The sequence below is a fragment of the Hyperolius riggenbachi genome, chromosome 10 (genome assembly GCF_040937935.1).
Source record: "Hyperolius riggenbachi isolate aHypRig1 chromosome 10, aHypRig1.pri, whole genome shotgun sequence".
Taxonomy (NCBI): Eukaryota; Metazoa; Chordata; class Amphibia; order Anura; family Hyperoliidae; genus Hyperolius; species Hyperolius riggenbachi.
Window position 1 is genome coordinate 228,630,591 of NC_090655.1, and position 17,664 is coordinate 228,648,254.

Sequence of the window (17,664 nt, forward strand, 5' to 3'; positions counted from 1 at the left end):
TTGTTCTTTATGTGCCTCATAAATTCCTTTTGGTGACATACTTTATCTCCCAACAGCTACATCCCATCTCAAGCTAATATATGAATTAAGTTTGGATAGTGTGAAAAGGGGATGCAACCTTCTTTTGTGCCTACATTGCTGTCGTGATCCCATCTGTCCTGACAGGAAATGGGTGAATTTCTCCAGAACTCTTGTCTAAGCTGTATTGTTGTCCCTCATGTCCTGTTCTCCACACCGCAGGGGTTGTAGTTATGCCTCAAGGAACAGAAGTGTTGCAGGAGGTTTGCAGTGGGGACACCACGGTAAAACCTTAAAAGACATTTTGGCCGTTGTGATGGTTCAGTAGTGACCGGACTAAAGATGGCCATACATTTATAGATGGCCACCAGATCGACCATCAGATAGATCGCTCTCTGATCTGTGGTACTGCCGCCTGCTGGGTCACCCAGGTCTCACTCATCTCTCACCCATCTATCCTCACCCCTGGTGTTGGCAGCAGAGCCGGGCCTCTAAGTGTTTGGCCTCCAGCTTTTGTCACATAAAACAGGTTGAGAAGATACAGGGAGGAGTGCTGAAATACAGAGAAAAGACAGCAGACACAAGAGGAGGCTCGCTGGCCAGAAAGGTGAGAGTTAGCTCTGTTGACAACACTCTGCATCACTTGTCACCAAATCGATGACATGAATGAATGTTAGTGACACACTCGACACTCCCAATCCACTGCCCATCAAGCAGCATTTTCCGCTTTTGGATGAAAATTGATCAATCAGGCATCATTTTCAGCACCGATTTCTAACAGATTAGATCACAGTGATCACAGTGAATTTGCCTGATATTGATGAGTAGAATCGTCAAGTCTATGGCCACCTTAAAAGACATCCGATGTGACATGATGAGATAGACATGTTTATGTACAGTGCCAAGCACGCACACAACTATACTGTGTTCCTTTTTTTCTTTCTCTGCCTGAAAGAGTTAAAAATCAGGTATGCAAGTGACCGTTTCTGTCCAAGTGGACTATAGGGTAACCCTCACTGATAAGGAATTGCAGCCATAAAACACTTTTCTGACTGTAAATAGCTTCTGAGAGCAGAAAAGAGATAAAAAGGATCAATAGCTCATAGATTTTAGCTCTGGCATACATCAGTGAATGTGTCATTGAGAAGAGGCCATGATACAGTAAAAACATAAAAAGTCGATTTAAATATAAAATAAAACTGGAATAACTAAAAATGTTATTTTTAGATGGAGGAGGACAGATACAATTGTTTATGTAATTCGTTTATTTTCACCTCGGATGTCCGTTAAAGCAGTAAAATTAGCCATACTATGGCAGGGAAAAAAAACATATATAAGTAGATAAATACTTGATCTACTTACATAACACATGTATTGTACTGTCCACGTTTTGATTTCAGTGAATTTTATATAGTAAATGAAGAGAATTCTGTTCCTGGTGTGGGCCATGTTTTTTGCCCATAGTTTAGGCTACATTCCTGATGTAATTTCTGCCCTTTACTTTTTTTCTTTTCTCCTCCAATCACTGAGCCTCAGCCTTGCTTGTAAACACAAGTGAGCAGGGGATCGTGTTTCAGATAAGCAGCTGGCAGGGAAATAAAGGGAATAAATATATTATAGATAAAAAGAACCCCCAGCATGCAACTGTTTGGCACTAACTCCTAAAGGGCCAGTGCTGCTTAAAGCGGTTTAAAACCCTGACATAATATTCAATAAAAACATGTTTTCCTACTTTTTATATGCCATACGGTTATCATATTTGCATTTGTGCATAAGTAGTATTATTCTTTTAGAAGTTATAGGTTCCCAAAAGTACAGTTTTTTTGCTTTGTGAGCTGACTTTGCATTTTATTAATAACTGGTTTTATTCATTATGTATTGAAGGCTGACATGCTTTGACTCTGTCTGGCCTGGTGCACACCAGAGGAGTTTTTCTGAGCGTTTTGAGTTTTTAAATCTGCTTCTAATGTTATCCTATGTGTCTGTGCACACTGGAGCAATGAGGTTTTGTAAAAAAAAAAAACATAGCATTACATTGGGAAGAGCTTTTAGAGATTTCAAAAGCTCTTCCCAATGTAATGCTATGGGTTTTTTACAAAACCTCATTGCTCCAGTGTGCACAGACACATAGGATAACATTAGCAGCATATTTAAAAACTCAAAACGCTCAGAAAAATTCCTCTAGTGTGCACCAGACCTCTGTGTGGAGCTGCTTCTCCACAGTCAGAAAATGTCACATTCCTCACTTGACACATTTAAGTAATCTACAACTTCGGATGTGTCCACATTTCACTGCACTTAACTTTCAAGCTCTGTGTGTAACCCTTCGAATGCTGGTCTAATAAAAAAAAAATGCTGGTTGCATATAATATGCTGTAAATAATGTTTTAGAGCAAAGATGAAATGCTGGGTTATATTCGGCTTTAAGTATCTGATAACTCAAATCATAACAGCAGAAAACGTTTTGCAGGATAAGCATCTTTATCACTTAATACACTCAGACCAGTTGCTGTTGAAACACTCCTGCTCTAACCCACTTGGCATTCTGGACGAGCTAGGCTCCTCCAGAGACGCCGAAGGTCACCGCTCAGGCCCCGCTGGGCCGATTTTGAATAATTTTTTTTTAAAACATGCAGCAAGCACTTTGCTTGCTGCGTGTCCTACCTGATCGCCACCGATCCGCCGCTACCCGCCGCGATACAGGGCCCCCCCGAGACCCCGTGCGCTGCCTGGCCAATCATAGCCAGGCAGCGCTGAGGGCTGGATCGGGACTCCCTGTGACGTCGACGACGTCACGACGTTCATCGCCATGGCGACGGGGGAAGCCCTCAAGGAAATCACGTTCAGAACGGGATTTCTGGACGGGTCTTTGCGCCGGCGGCGATCGGAGGGCAGGGAGGGATGCCGCAGGGAGGGGGGAATCATGTAGCTAGCGCTAGACTAGCTACGTGATTAAAACAAATTTGCAAAAAACTTTCCCGCAGGCCGCGGGAATCAGAACGCCAGGCAGGTGAGAGCACACAGCAGCATAGCATAGCTGAACGTTACAGATATCATTTATTGGGCATAGACTGCACACAAAACTGTCCACAAAATGATTTTTGTTCTCTGCAGCAGGCTACTACATGAACAACAAATCCCAACAATCCTAGTCACAAGCTTCCAAACCTTCACCATCCATTTTTTCCTCCACACAAGAGACAGTCCTCAGCAGGATACTGGATAGACAATTTCCAGCCATCCCAGTAGCAAGCTTACAGCAATGTACCTGCATAGGCAAACTCAGGTGGGGGATTACAGTTGCCCACTATCCCCCCCCCCCCCCCCCCCTCACACTAGGGCCAGTGCAGTGTCTGGGGACAGGCACAAGTTGAGACAACAGAATATCTGCAGGTATCCTGCAGCTCACAGCACTGCCCCCTTTCTTTCCCTGCTACAGTTGACTTTGAATGGAGCAGCAGGGTGTGTACAGAGCATGGAGCAGCAAGGTGTGTACAGAGCATGAAGCAGCAGCGTGTGTACAGCATGGAGCACGAGCCTGTGTACAGAGCATGGAGCAGCAGCGTGTGTACAGAGCATGGAGCAGCAGCGTGTGTACAGAGCATGGAGCAGCAGCGTGTGTACAGAGCATGGAGCAGCAGCGTGTGTACAGAGCATGGAGCAGCAGCGTGTGTACAGAGCATGGAGCAGCAGGGTGTGTACAGAGCATGGAGCAGCAGTGTGCCCTTCTGTGTGAATGCTTCACTTTCCCCTTCATTAGCAATGTCAGCTGTCCTCATTATTATCTGTATCCAAACTGCTCCTGATCGATCCTGTTGTTAAGAAATAATTGTCAGATGCTGTCAGTCGGACGGGAAATTGCACCATGTGTACCCAGCATGATGTCCTACCATATTATACTGTATTGTGCATGGCTGAGGGAGACCATTCACGATCCTAACCCCTCCACCCCCCTTGAAAATCCTGGGTTTGCCCCTGTGTTTATGCTTGCTGTACCATCACCGATGCGGTATGTGCCACAAACAATTCTGGGTACAACTTCTGTTTTGTTTTTTTTTTTTTTGAGAAATACATTGATTCTGAGTAAAGTGACGATAGTGTAATGGGTAAGGGCTCTGCCTCTGACACAGGAGACCAGGGTTCGAATCTCGGCTCTGCCTGTTCAGTAAGCCAGCACTAATTCAGTAGGAGACCTTTGGCAAGTCTCCCTTACACTGCTACTGCCAATAGAGCGCGCCCTAGTGGCTGCTGCTCTGCTCTGGCGCTTTGAGTCCGCAAGGAGAAAAGCGCAATATAAATGTTATTTGTCTTGTCTTATTTGTCTTGTACTGTGTCTGTAATAAAAAAAATCATTAAGAAGTTAGAACGGCAGTTCCCACATTGACCACAAGGTGGTGAACGGTGACAGGAAATTATGTCATACTTAGAAAAGGAAGTTCCTAGATGTGAAGCAGCAGGAAATAGAGAGGGGACATTGCTGGATAGAAGGTAACATGAATTCATGATGATTGATTATGTATATACTCCTCTTGAGCCACCTGCAAGCGGTTGTTGTACCATCTGTTATATTTACCTACACCCACATATTATTTTCATACATATGTGAGGAGTTGAAAGATATTTTTACAAACTACCTGATACAGGCATATCTATTCTTCAGACCTCAGAAACTGACTCTTCTCTTGTTTTGCATTTGCCATAAAACGGGAATGTATTAATTGAAAACTCTTCCAAACACAAATCTTACCTTAGTCTTATGTGGCCATTCATTTGCAGCACTTTATCAGTGCAGTAACTACTTTATTAGCCGATGTGAAAAAAGTCACATTTACCCTGTAGTGGGTCACTGTTCCTCCCATTTAGTAAGGTTATGTAGATAGCAGCCTTCCTAGCTCTGCAGCACTGGCATGTAAAAAGAAAGATCAGACTTTCATTCGATAAGCTGCACAAAATCAATAGAAAGTGATTCAGTTGGATGTGTGCTATAGCAGCATACCTAGTGACTTGGGCACTGTTGCAATGCCATAGCCAAAGGTGCCCCACAGTATTAGGCAGCCCACATGTGTACATAGCTAGATTGGCCAGGGGTTCTAGGTAGCCCCCAGTATGGGTAGCCAAATGTACCTCCCCCATTAGTTTATAGCCAACAGAGCCCCTTGTACTAGGTATATAGAGTGGGGCCCCCAGTATAGGTAGCCAGAGGTACCCCCCCCCCCCATTAGTTTATAGCCAGCAGAGCCCCTTGTACTAGGTACATAGAGTGGGGACCCCAGTATAGGTAGCCAGAGGTACCCCCCATTAGTTTGCAGCCAGCAGAGCCCCCTGTACTGGGTATCTAGAGTGGGGCCCCCAGTATAGGTAGCCAAACATGACCCCCTAATATAGGTAGCCAGAGACCCCCCCCCCCCTTCTCCAGTCTAAGGTAGCCAGAATGTGACTCGCACTCAAAATAGCCAGAGGAACCTTTGAGTACATGTAGCCAGAATGTGACGGACACTAAAAATAGCAAGAGGAGATCCCCTAGTATTAGGCTGCCAGAAAGCCCCCATTATTAGGTAGCCGGACATTTACCAGCAGGTTATATGATGACAGACACCGCTGGGGCCATAGAGACTGAGATGCCTAGGAGGAAGATGGGTTCACTGAATCCTGGGGAAATGAGTCACTTCAGCCTTCTGCTCACTGCTCTGCCTGAGCCCGCCTCTACCCCTCCCCCTTTACCCCAGGCCAGTGACTCCCCAAGCCCTCCCCTAACCCACACATTACAGTGCAGTCCCCAGCATTACACCCCATCCCACAATAATAGTGCACACATTGCATTTACAGTTTACTTCACCTCTGTATGTACATTAAAAACAGTTCAGGTAATCCCAGTGGAGATTACATGTAGTGGCTGCTAATATTCTCCTTTAAAAAAAAGTCAAACTGCCGGGCATACAGGACGTTTTGTGATTGGATCATGTGACAATGATGCTAATCACTATTGAGTGGATGAAATGGATAGAACATTTTTAAGAAAATCACAAAGCATCTTGGGGTGACCAGATCTCTGTAGCAATTTTCAGTTGGATGTTACCTTTACTGTATCAGAGAACAGTAGATGGTTTGTGGAAAGCCCCAAATGAAAGATATTGGTTACACCAATATAAACTAGGGTTCCTTGAGGACATTGCAGGGGCTCCCTGGCATGTCTCTCTCCAATAGGGCTGGCCTCATTTGGGGGGGGGGGGGGGGGGGGGGGTGAAAAAGTACCTCATTGACTCCTCAATAAAATGAAAAGCTAAATTGGGAATCAGTATAATAAGGCGGGCAGTAATAAAAACAGTATGTTGGTGAGGTAGTATAAAAACTGTAGGCACTATCAGGCCTGTGGCGTTGGAGTCGAGGAGTCGGAGCAATTTTGGGTACCTGGAGTCGGTGGTCTCAGAAACTGAGGAGACGGATTCGGATGATTGTTGTACCGAATCCACAAACCTGGTACGAATTAGACTAAGGAGTCGGAGTGGAGGACTCTGAGTCTGAGCCATTTTTGGTAATTGGTGTTGGAGTCTGAGTCGGTGGATTCATAAACTGAGGAGTTGGAATTGGAGTCCAGTGTTCTCCCCAGAATTTTTTTCCAGCTGGGTGGCATGAAAAAGTAGCCGGGTGGGGCGAGATGAAAGAATGCAGGGCCAGTGCTTCTCTGCACATTTCTGCTTACAGCAGAGGTGGAGTTGAGCTGATGGCAGCCGGGTGCTCACCAAAACTAGCCGGGTGGAGCACCCGGCTAAAAGAGCCTGGGGAGAACACTGGGAGTTGTATGATTTTTGTACCAACTCCACAGCCCTGGGAACTATAATCATAGCTCCCAACTGTCCCTTTTTTCCGAAAAAGGGACAGTCCCTCTTTGGGAACTCTATCCTTCTTTCTTCCTCATTTGTCCCTCTTTCAGGACTGATGTACAGATCTGTGTCAATATATATATTTTTCTAGTGAAAAATGTATTTAACTGATGCTAAACTTTATTCCCATCCTTTAAATTAATATATTTCTTATTTTCAAATGTTAATATGAAGGAAAATTAACCAGGATAGAAAGGACCAGTGTGGTTAGAATTGGAAAATTACATACTTTTCTCATGAAATCTTTATGGTATGTGTGACTAGGGGCGTGGTGGGGCGTGATTAGGGGTGTGGCAGGGGCTTGGCTAACGTGTTTCTCTTTCTTATGTCAAAAAGTTGGGAGGTATGACTATAATAAGAAACACTACCACAGGTTGCAGTAATAGAAAGCACTATTGAGGAGTAACATGCAATGGGGTGCTAATACAAGATCTCTCTGAGATCCAAAAATTATTTGAAGGTTTCCTCCTGGGCGAAAAGGTTCAGATAGACAGCTCTAAAGTTTTTTTATCTATTGCTCCATACAGGAGAGAGGACTGTGAAGACATCATGATGGAGAATCTGCCACCCCTCACGTCACTGGGTAAGAGAAGACTTTAATGTCCAGTGTATATTAGCTGGTGTGTTCTAAATGTTGTCAGTATGCAGGAATCAAGTCTGACGAAGGCTTCACAGCTAAAAGCTTACTCCTTTTCTTCTAAGTTAGACAATAAATGGAATCATCCTGATTCAAAACTCCTTTCATTTCTTACAAAGGAGAGGGCAGTATGGAGGGTCCACCTAGATCACCCATCATCTGATAATTGCACAGAGGCAATGTAATCAGTCAGTGTGTGTGTTTCCTACAGATGGATCCAGCAACAGAAACCCACCAGAGAGACATACAGGTTCTCTTAATTCACAGGATTGTCCACAGGAAGATCACCATTATCAAGTAGGTGGAAGTGAGAGTCACTCTAATGCTAAAAAAAAAATATTACAAACTGTAACGTTTTATTCAAGTCTATCATAAGGCTAACATATTATTTTTATTTTCTGGATTTTTGTGGAATTAGGATGAGAACTTGATTGTTATGAAGGTTGAGGTTAAAGAGGAAGAGACATTCGGGAGATTTGATGAGGAGTCAACAAAGGAGGGTAACATAATGGAGACTGTTAAAGAGGAGGAAGAAGAAGAGACGTATGTGAGGGATGATCAGCAGTCTATAGAGGAGGGTGTATTGATGATAACCATTAAACAGGAAGAAGATGAAGATGAGATGGGTGATCAGCAGTCTATGGATGAAGGAGAGGTGATCAAGACAATCATACAAGAGGATTGTTCTCTAGATATCAACACAGGTAAGTAACAAACTCTAAATTCAGCAGCATTTAACATTTATATTTTGGTTCTAGAAGAGTGAGAGCTTCATATACAGTGGTGTGAAAAACTATTTGCCCCCTTCCTGATTTCTTATTCTTTTGCATGTTTGTCACACTTAAATGTTTCTGCTCATCAAAAACCGTTAACTATTAGTCAAAGATAACCTAATTGAACACAAAATGCAGTTTTAAATGATGGTTTTTATTATTTAGTGAGAAAAAAAAAGTCCAAATCTACATGGCCCTGTGTGAAAAAGTGATTGCCCCCCCTTGTTAAAAAATAACTTAAAGGTGGTTTATTACACCTGAGTTCAATTTCTGTAGTCACCCCCAGGCCTGATTACTGCCACACTTGTTTCAATCAAGAAATCACTTAAATAGGAGCTATCTGACACAGAGAAGTAGACCAAAAACACCTCAAAAGCTAGACATCATGCCAAGATCCAAAGAAATTCAGGAACAAATGAGAACAAAAGTACTGTAATTGAAATCTATCAGTCTGGTAAAGGTTATAAAGCCATTTCTAAAGCTTTGGGACTCCAGCAAACCACAGTGAGAGCCATTATCCACAAATGGCAAACACATGGAACAGTGATGAACCTTCCCAGGAGTCGCCGGCCGACCAAAATTACCCCAAGAGCGCAGAGAAAACTCATCCGAGAGGCCACAAAAGACCCCAGGACAACATCTAAAGAACTGCAGGCCTCACTTGCCTCAATGAAGGTCAGTGTTCACGACTCCACCATAAGAAAGAGACTGGGCAAAAACGGCCTGCATGGCAGATATCCAAGGCGCAAACCACTTTTAAGCAAAAAGAACATTAAGGCTCGTCTCAATTTTGCTAAAAAAAAATCTCAATGATTGCCAAGACTTTTGGGAAAATACCTTGTGGACCGACGAGACAAAAGTTGAACTTTTTGGAAGGTGCGTGTCCCGTTACATCTGGTGTAGAAGTAACACAGCATTTCAGCAGAAGAACATCATACCAACAGTAAAATATGGTGGTGGTAGTGTGATGGTCTGGGGTTGTTTTGCTGCTTCAGGACCTAGAAGGCTTGCTGTGATAGATGGAACCATGAACTCTACTGTCTACCAATAAATCCTGAAGGAGAATGTCTGGCCATCTGTTCGTCAACTCAAGCTGAAGCGATCTTGGGTGCTGCAGCAGGACAATGACCCAAAACACACCAGCAAATCCACCTCTGAATGGCTGAAGAAAAACAAAATGAAGGCTTTGGAGTGGCCTAGTCAGTCCTGACCTGAATCCTATTGAGATGTTGTGGCATGACCTTAAAAAGGCGGTTCATGCTAGAAAACCCTCAAATAAAGCTGAATTACAACAATTCTGCAAAGATGAGTGGGCCAAAATTCCTCCAGAGCGCTGTAAAAGACTTGTTGCAAGTTATCGCAAATGCTTGATTGCAGTTATTGCTGCTAAGGGTGGCCCAACCAGTTATTAGGTTCAGGGGGCAATTTCTTTTTCACACAGGGCCATGTAGGTTTTGAGGTTTTTTTCTCACTAAATAATAAAAAACATCATTTAAAACTGCATTTTGTGTTCAATTATGTTATCTTTGACTAATAATTAACGGTTTTTGATGAGCAGAAACATTTAAGTGTGACAAACATGCAAAAGAATAAGAAATCAGGAAGGGGCAAATAGTTTTTCACACCACTGTAGCTGGGCAACATGACTGGCTTATAAATGTAGCGTGAGTTACCCTATTAGCCTGACCCACGGTTTCTATGGTACCACTCGCTAGTAATACACATTACCATAGCAACAGTACGAGTACAGCAACGAGTACCACGGGTCGCACTAATAACGTAACTCGCATCACTGCTGACGGAAGTAAGGGTAATTTTGCAGTGTATTGTCTGCGCATGGCAATATTATCGCAGTTACATGCATCAGGCCCCATGTCTCCTATAATAATTACTGCATCCACCGTGTCGCCTATAATAACCATGCTGTGGAGTCGGTACAAAAATCCACCGACTCCTCAGTTTAGGTTTCCTCCGACTCCTCTAATTTGCATATTACAATCTTGTTGATTGAAAGTATTTAGCATAAAATGCATGTCCTAACTGCCAATGCTTAGCAATTTTAAAAGACAACTGAAATGAGAGGGATATGGAGGCTGCAACATTTAGGAAAATGGGGAAAACAGGACTCAACAAGCGTGTATGTCCAAAAAAGACTCACTGTGTGGTCACATTTATTGTGCATTAGAAAAAGGGATATGGAGGCTGCCATATTTATTCCCTTTTAAACAATACCAGTTACCTGACTATTTGGCTGATTTCTGCCTCTAATACTTTTAGTCATAGACTAAAACTAGTCCTTGGTAAAAGTACTTGTAGAAAGGTACAGGCAGGAACAAAGAACATCTATCAGGCCCTAGGCAATGTAACTGTGGGTACAGGTAAGAGTGATGTGCAGGTACTCTGCAGGGGAATGAGGAGATTCTTCCTCTATTACACATTCTTCATGCACAATCTGAACATGGATCAGGCCCTAGGCAATATGACTGTGGGTACATGTAAGAGGGATGTGCAGGTACTCTGCAGGGGAATAAGGAGATTCTTCCTCTATTACACATTCTTCATGCACAATCTGAACCAGGTTTATGGGTGACAGACAACACCTCTGTGTTCAATGTGCACAACATTCTCAGTGGATTCCCTGCAGCTCTGTGGGGAGTGCATATGTACAGTATAGTACTACTGTGTAACAAAGTAAACCTGAGACAGATGAAATTAAAGTTTTATACATACTTGGGGCTTCCTCCAGCCCCCTTCAGGCTAATCAGTCGCTCGCTGTCCTCCTCTGCCACCTGGATCTTCTGCTATGAGTCCAGGCATTTGAGCCAGTCTCTGCGTAAGTGCGCATGCACACACTCCGCCGCCGGGAGCGTTCTACACCTGCGCAGCACTATTGCGCAGGTGCAGAATGTTCCTGGCTGTAGGAGCAGCACGTGGCCAGACTGTGCTGACTGGCTGAATTATCGGGACTCATAGCAGAAGATCCAGGTGGTGGAGAAGGACAGCGAGGGACTGATTGGCCTGAAGGGGTCTGGAAGAAGCCCCAGGTATGTATAAAACTATTCTTTTCATCCGTCTCAGGTACGCTTTAATTCATAGTCACCAAACCAAATTCTAACAACATATCAAATTATTGGATTTCATGAGCAAAGAGAGTGCATAAATTTGTATAAATCAGCATCAACGCAGAATTATTTCCATCTCATTGACCATCTCTATTAGTGACACGGCTACACATCAGGCTTTATACTTACAGCATAGATGTTATTTAGTAAATATAAGAGATTCCTGTGTACACATCATATATACAGTCACAATCAGATATGTATATCTGACTTTAAAAATACGGGGACTTCAGCACAAGTAACTATTTTTTTGATTGGTTTATTTCATTTTTGTGGACTAAGGACAGCTATTACTGTATCACTAACTAGTGCATCCACCGTGTCTCCTATAATAACTAGTGCATCCACTGTGTCTCCTATAATAACTAGCAAAGTCAAAATGAACTTCTGAACACATTTAAACACTTGCAGATGAAATAGAGAAGTGCTGGAAGGGGTGTGGCTAGCAAAACAGCAAAGTCAAAATGAACTTCCGCACACTCCTGCGAATCCATTCACAAAAATCGTGCAGCAATCAATGCTGTCCCTGCAGCTAAGTTAAAAGCTGGGATCTTCGTTACAAGAATAAAGTCTCTTACGTAGTCACATACACCGCGTAGAGGTAGCCCAGTGTTGTATGTGTCCTAACTCTGGCCCTGTAACATGCATAGCACAAACATGCACGCATTCAGCGAATCAAAACCTAGGAATATGTGCTCCTATTCCTTATATAGGTTTTGATGCGCTGAATGCGTGCATGTTTGTGCTATGCATGTTACAGGGCCAGAGTTAGGACACATACAAAACTGGGCTACCTCTACGCGGTGTATGTGACTATGCAAGAGACTTTATTCTTGTTACGAAGGTCTCAGCTTTTAATTTAGCTGTAGGGACAGCATTGATTTCTGCACGATTTTTGTGAATGGATTCACATGAGGATTTACATGAGTGTGCGGAAGTTCATTTTGACTTTGCTGTTATGCTTGCCACACCCCTTCCAGCACCTCTGTATTACATCTGCAAGTATTTGAATGTCCTAGCTCGAGGTGAGGAGGCTGGATTTTGTGTTTTTTGTTTTTTTCCCCCCTATAATAACAAGTGCAGCTATTCTGTCTCCCACATAACAAGTGCAGCCGTCAGGTCTCCCATACTACAAGTGCAGCCTTCATGTCTCCCATACTACAAGTGCAGCCTTCATGTCTCCCATACAACAAGTGCAGCCGTCATGTCTCCCATACAACAAGTGCAGCCGTCATGTCTCCCATACAACAAGTGCAGCCGTCATGTCTCCCATACAACAAGTGCAGCCGTCATGTCTCCCATACAACAAGTGCAGCCGTCATGTCTCCCATACAACAAGTGCAGCCGTCATGTCTCCCATACAACAAGTGCAGCCGTCATGTCTCCCATACAACAAGTGCAGCCGTCATGTCTCCCATACAACAAGTGCAGCCGTCATGTCTCCCATACAACAAGTGCAGCCGTCATGTCTCCCATACAACAAGTGCAGCCGTCATGTCTCCCATACAACAAGTGCAGCCGTCATGTCTCCCATACAACAAGTGCAGCCGTCATGTCTCCCATACAACAAGTGCAGCCGTCATGTCTCCCATACAACAAGTGCAGCCGTCATGTCTCCCATACAACAAGTGCAGCCGTCATGTCTCCCATACAACAAGTGCAGCCGTCATGTCTCCCATACAACAAGTGCAGCCGTCATGTCTCCCATACAACAAGTGCAGCCGTCATGTCTCCCATACAACAAGTGCAGCCGTCATGTCTCCCATACAACAAGTGCAGCCGTCATGTCTCCCATACAACAAGTGCAGCCGTCATGTCTCCCATACAACAAGTGCAGCCGTCATGTCTCCCATACAAGTGCAGCCGTCATGTCTCCCATACAACAAGTGCAGCCATCAGGTCTCTATATAACAAGTGCAGCCATCAGGTCTCTATATAACAAATGCATTCACCAGGTCTCCATATAATGAACACAGCCATCCGGTCTCCATATAATGAACACAGCCGTCAGTTCTCCATATAACGAACACAGCCATCAGGTCTCCATATAACAAACATAGTCATCAGGTCTCTATATAACAAATGCAGCCATCAGATCTCTCCATATAACAAGTACAGCTATCATGTTACCCACATAAAAAGTGAAAAATGAGTGTTCCTCAAATTCAATATTTTGTTCCCCGGCAGATGGAAAATATATGAACAATACCTCAGTGGGACGCCGTATGGCAACCAGGAATAATAGAGCAGAAGGCAATAGCGCCAGACAGAAAAGCCTCAGGAGTGAACAACGGTTTTCGTGTTCAGAGTGTGGGAAACAGTTTGCTCAGAAATCATATCTTGCTGTACACCAAAGAATTCATACAGGCGAGCGGCCTTTTTCATGTTCAGTTTGTGGGAAATGTTTCAACAGAAAACGGATTCTACTTGTACATCAGAGCAGTCATGTGGTGGAAAGGCCTTTTTCCTGCTCAGAGTGTGGGAAAGGTTTCATACAGAAAGGAAGCCTACTAAAACATCAGAAACTACACACAAATGAGCGTCCTTTTTCATGTTCAGAGTGTGGGGAATGCTTCATTGTTAAAGGAGCTCTCCTCAGACATCGGAAATTTCACACAGGGGAAAGGCCATTTCCATGCTCAGAGTGTGGGAAAGGTTTCACTCAGAAAGAAGACCTTCTTAGGCACAAAAGAATTCACACGGGAGAGCGCCCGTTTTCTTGTACAGAGTGTGATGAAAGTTTCATTGATAAAGGGGCACTGCGGAGGCATCAGAGAATTCACACTGGATTGCGGCCATTTTCATGTTCAGAGTGTGGGAAAGGTTTCAGTCGGAAAGAGCACCAGCTTAGACATCAGAGAAATCACACCGGGGAGCGGCCTTTTGAGTGCTCGGACTGTGGAAAACGGTACACCATGAAAGCAGACCTTCAACGACATCAGAAAAATCATGCTGCTTAGTGCTACGTTCAGAGGGTAGGAAATATTTTACATGGAATGATTACCATAGACCACAGAAGAGTTATACAGCTGTGCTCGTTGATGCCCTGAGGGTGTGAAATTCTTTACGGAGGGTCAGCTGCTTGCAATGGCGGAAGTCAGATTCAGTTGGAGAGATCTCGCCAAGTGCAAGAGATATGAGAAACCATTCAGGTGGTTTAACCCTTCAGCTTCTAACAAATGGTAAAAATAAAATGTTACCTAAACTTCCACTTAACATCATTCTTTTATTTTGCGTAGCTGCGTAATATGAATGTAAGTGTAATGAGTATTATTAGGACTACTCATAAATACATGTTTGTATTCCCTTCACATACAAACGATGCAGGGGCTAGGACTGAGGCTTTAACCACTTACCAACTCTTGCTACTCATATCTATGTCCCTTAAAACTTCACTCTAGCTCCCAGGGGCATAGACATGCATACTTGTGTATTTACAGGCCCTCGAAGTTACACGGCAGAGCACTGATTGGTGAATAGGAATGTGTTCCAAAAACCAATCAAAGTGTCTGATGAATGAATGATCACTGCTGCAGCTGATAGCGGTGATCATTCATTGAACGTCCTCTTCGATCCAACCAATCTAGTGCTGAGACCCTCCAAACTTGGTTGTGCAGCTGTGCTACACACAAGCCTACCAAGTCACAGATGTTGAACTCCAGTCCTTGACGGCCAATGCCATGCCAGTGTTTAGGATGGACTGAGAAACGTGTTCTACATGATGAACCTCACTTGGTTTTAGTTCCATCAGTTAATTTGAGCTGCACCTAAAATGTGTGAGGAACTTTGGCACTTGAGGACTGGAGTTCATCCCTGAATACAGACAGGGCAGCACTATCTGCACAGAGTTTATATTTTCTCCCCGTGTCTGTGTGGGTTTTCTCCAGTCACTCTGGTTTCTTCCCACATCCCAAAAACATACAGATAAGTTAGTTGACTTCCCCCTAAATTGGCCCTAGACTAAGATACATACACTACACAATACATATATAGATATACTGTATACTGTCCACCAGCTAAAGCTCAGCAGAAGATGGTTGTTGCAACCGGACAATGACTCAAAGAATAGAAGTAAATCAACAGAATGGCTTAAACAGAAGAAAATACACCTTCTGGAGTGGTCCGAGTCCTGACCTCAATCCGATTGAGATGCTGTGGCATGACCTGAAAGCGATTTACACCAGACATCCCAAGAATATTGGTGAACTGAAACAGTTCTGTAAAGAGGAATAGTCAAAAATTATTTCTGACCGTTGTGCACATCTGATCTGCAACTACAGGAAACGTTTGGTTGAAGTTATTGCTGCCAAAGGAGGTTCAACCAGTTATTAAATCCAGCGGTTCACAGAATTTTTCCACCTGCACTGTGAATGTTTACATGGCGTGTTCAATAAAAACATGGAAACATTTAATTATTTGTGTGGTATTAGTTTAAGCAGACTGTGATTGTCTATTGTGGTGACTTAGATGAAGATCGGATCACATTTTAAGACCAATTTGTGACCAATTTATGACTTGTTTGATTCCATATATATTATAAGATTTATGTGTCAAAGTGGAGCTATTCTTAACAAATAGTGTTAGCAATAATGCAGTATACTTAGATGACTGATTTTCCCATTTTAGTTATATACATACTATGTACACAGGGAATGTGAGAAGTAATAGGGGTGTGATGTGTGTAATTTGGCTGCACACCGTGCCTGTAATGAGTTATATACAGATGATCCAAATAATAGATAGCGCTCCACTTCAATTAGTAGATGAAAGGTAGCTGAATGTCCCCTTAGGGACCGCACTCACCCTTCCAAGTTGACCACTGTGAGACTGGTCAAGATAGGTTCTGATATCCTCCTTAGTAGAGATCCTCCAGACTGTCAGATGTCTGCTGCTCCAGGTGGATAATCCTCCTCTCCAGGCTGTCTCTCCTTCAAGTTGAAGTTCCTCAGTGTACCTCATAAGTTAAAGTAAGATCCCATAGCGTAATTCCGTAAAAAGGTAAACAGTTTTATTGTGCTAAAATACTCACAAGAGTAGGGATTGGTAACAGCATTTAGAGTAATTAACGGGCTCTCCCCCGTGCCTCCCGGGTAGGCCCCTGATGAGTCACGCGGAGTGACGAAACGCGTAGGGTGGAGCCAGAGGACAACCAGGAAGTCTACCAGGACACGAGAATGGGCAGCTAGAACGCGGAGAAACGGCGCTATCTTCAGGCCTACCCGGGAGGCACGGGGGAGAGCCCGTTAATTACTCTAAATGCTGTTACCAATCCCTACTCTTGTGAGTATTTTAGCACAATAAAACTGTTTACCTTTTTACGGAATTACGCTATGGGATCTTATTTTAACTTATGAGGTACACTGAGGAACTTCAACTTGAAGGATAGAGAGCCTGGAGAGGAGGATTATCCACCTGGAGCAGCAGACATCTGACAGTCTGGAGGATCTCTACTAAGGAGGATATTAGAACCTATCTTGACCAGTCTCACAGTGGTCAACTTGGAAGGGTGAGTGCGGTCCCTAAGGGGACATTCAGCTACCTTTCATCTACTAATTGAAGTAGAGCGCTATCTGTTATTTGGAACTTGTGCAGAAGGGTTTGGCTATACCCAACTAGAAGCGCAGACACGCGAGAACTTTTGTCCAGCAGAATATATACTTCAATTGAAGGAAAAAGGATTTTACTGATATTGACTTTGTAGCGCCGTTTAAAATATAGACATATATACAGATGATGTACACCCAGAATGATAGAAGTACCAGGGGTGTGATATGTGTAATGTGACTGCACAGTAGGTCTGTAATGAGTTATATACACATTATGTACACCCAGAATGGTAGAAGTACCTGGGGTGTGATATGTGTAATGTGACTGCACAGTATGGCTGCAATGAGTTATATACACATTATGTACACCCAGAATGGTAGAAGTACCTGGGGTGTGATATGTGTAATGTGACTGCACAGTATGGGCTTGATTCACAAAGCGGTGCTAACCAACTTAGCACGTCTAAAGTCTTTAGACGCGCTAACCATGGTGCTAAGTAGGTTAGCACCGGATTTCTCAATCAGATCGCGCGCTAACTTTGTGCGCGCAAAGTTTTACGCGCTCTAAGTCCCATAGGCTTTAATGGGCACTTCGCGCGGAGCGCCCTGTGCTCTGTGCAGTACGCACGTAAAGTTTTACGCGCATAAAGTTTTGCGCGCGTAAAGTTTTATGCGCGAAAAGCTTGT

The 17,664-nt window shown here is 43.6% G+C and overlaps 1 protein-coding gene across 1 annotated transcript; it reads left to right on the plus strand.

Annotated features, from left to right (window-relative positions):
• The first annotated feature begins 4,454 nt into the window (after positions 1-4,454).
• LOC137534748 (gastrula zinc finger protein XlCGF57.1-like) lies at positions 4,455-15,843 on the plus strand. Its single transcript, XM_068256378.1, has 5 exons — positions 4,455-4,506; positions 7,427-7,482; positions 7,748-7,833; positions 7,955-8,240; positions 13,619-15,843. Exons 2-5 carry the CDS (start codon positions 7,449-7,451, stop codon positions 14,389-14,391), a joined length of 1,179 nt encoding a protein of 392 aa, XP_068112479.1. The 5' UTR covers positions 4,455-4,506; positions 7,427-7,448; the 3' UTR covers positions 14,392-15,843.
• The last annotated feature ends 1,821 nt before the right edge of the window (positions 15,844-17,664 follow it).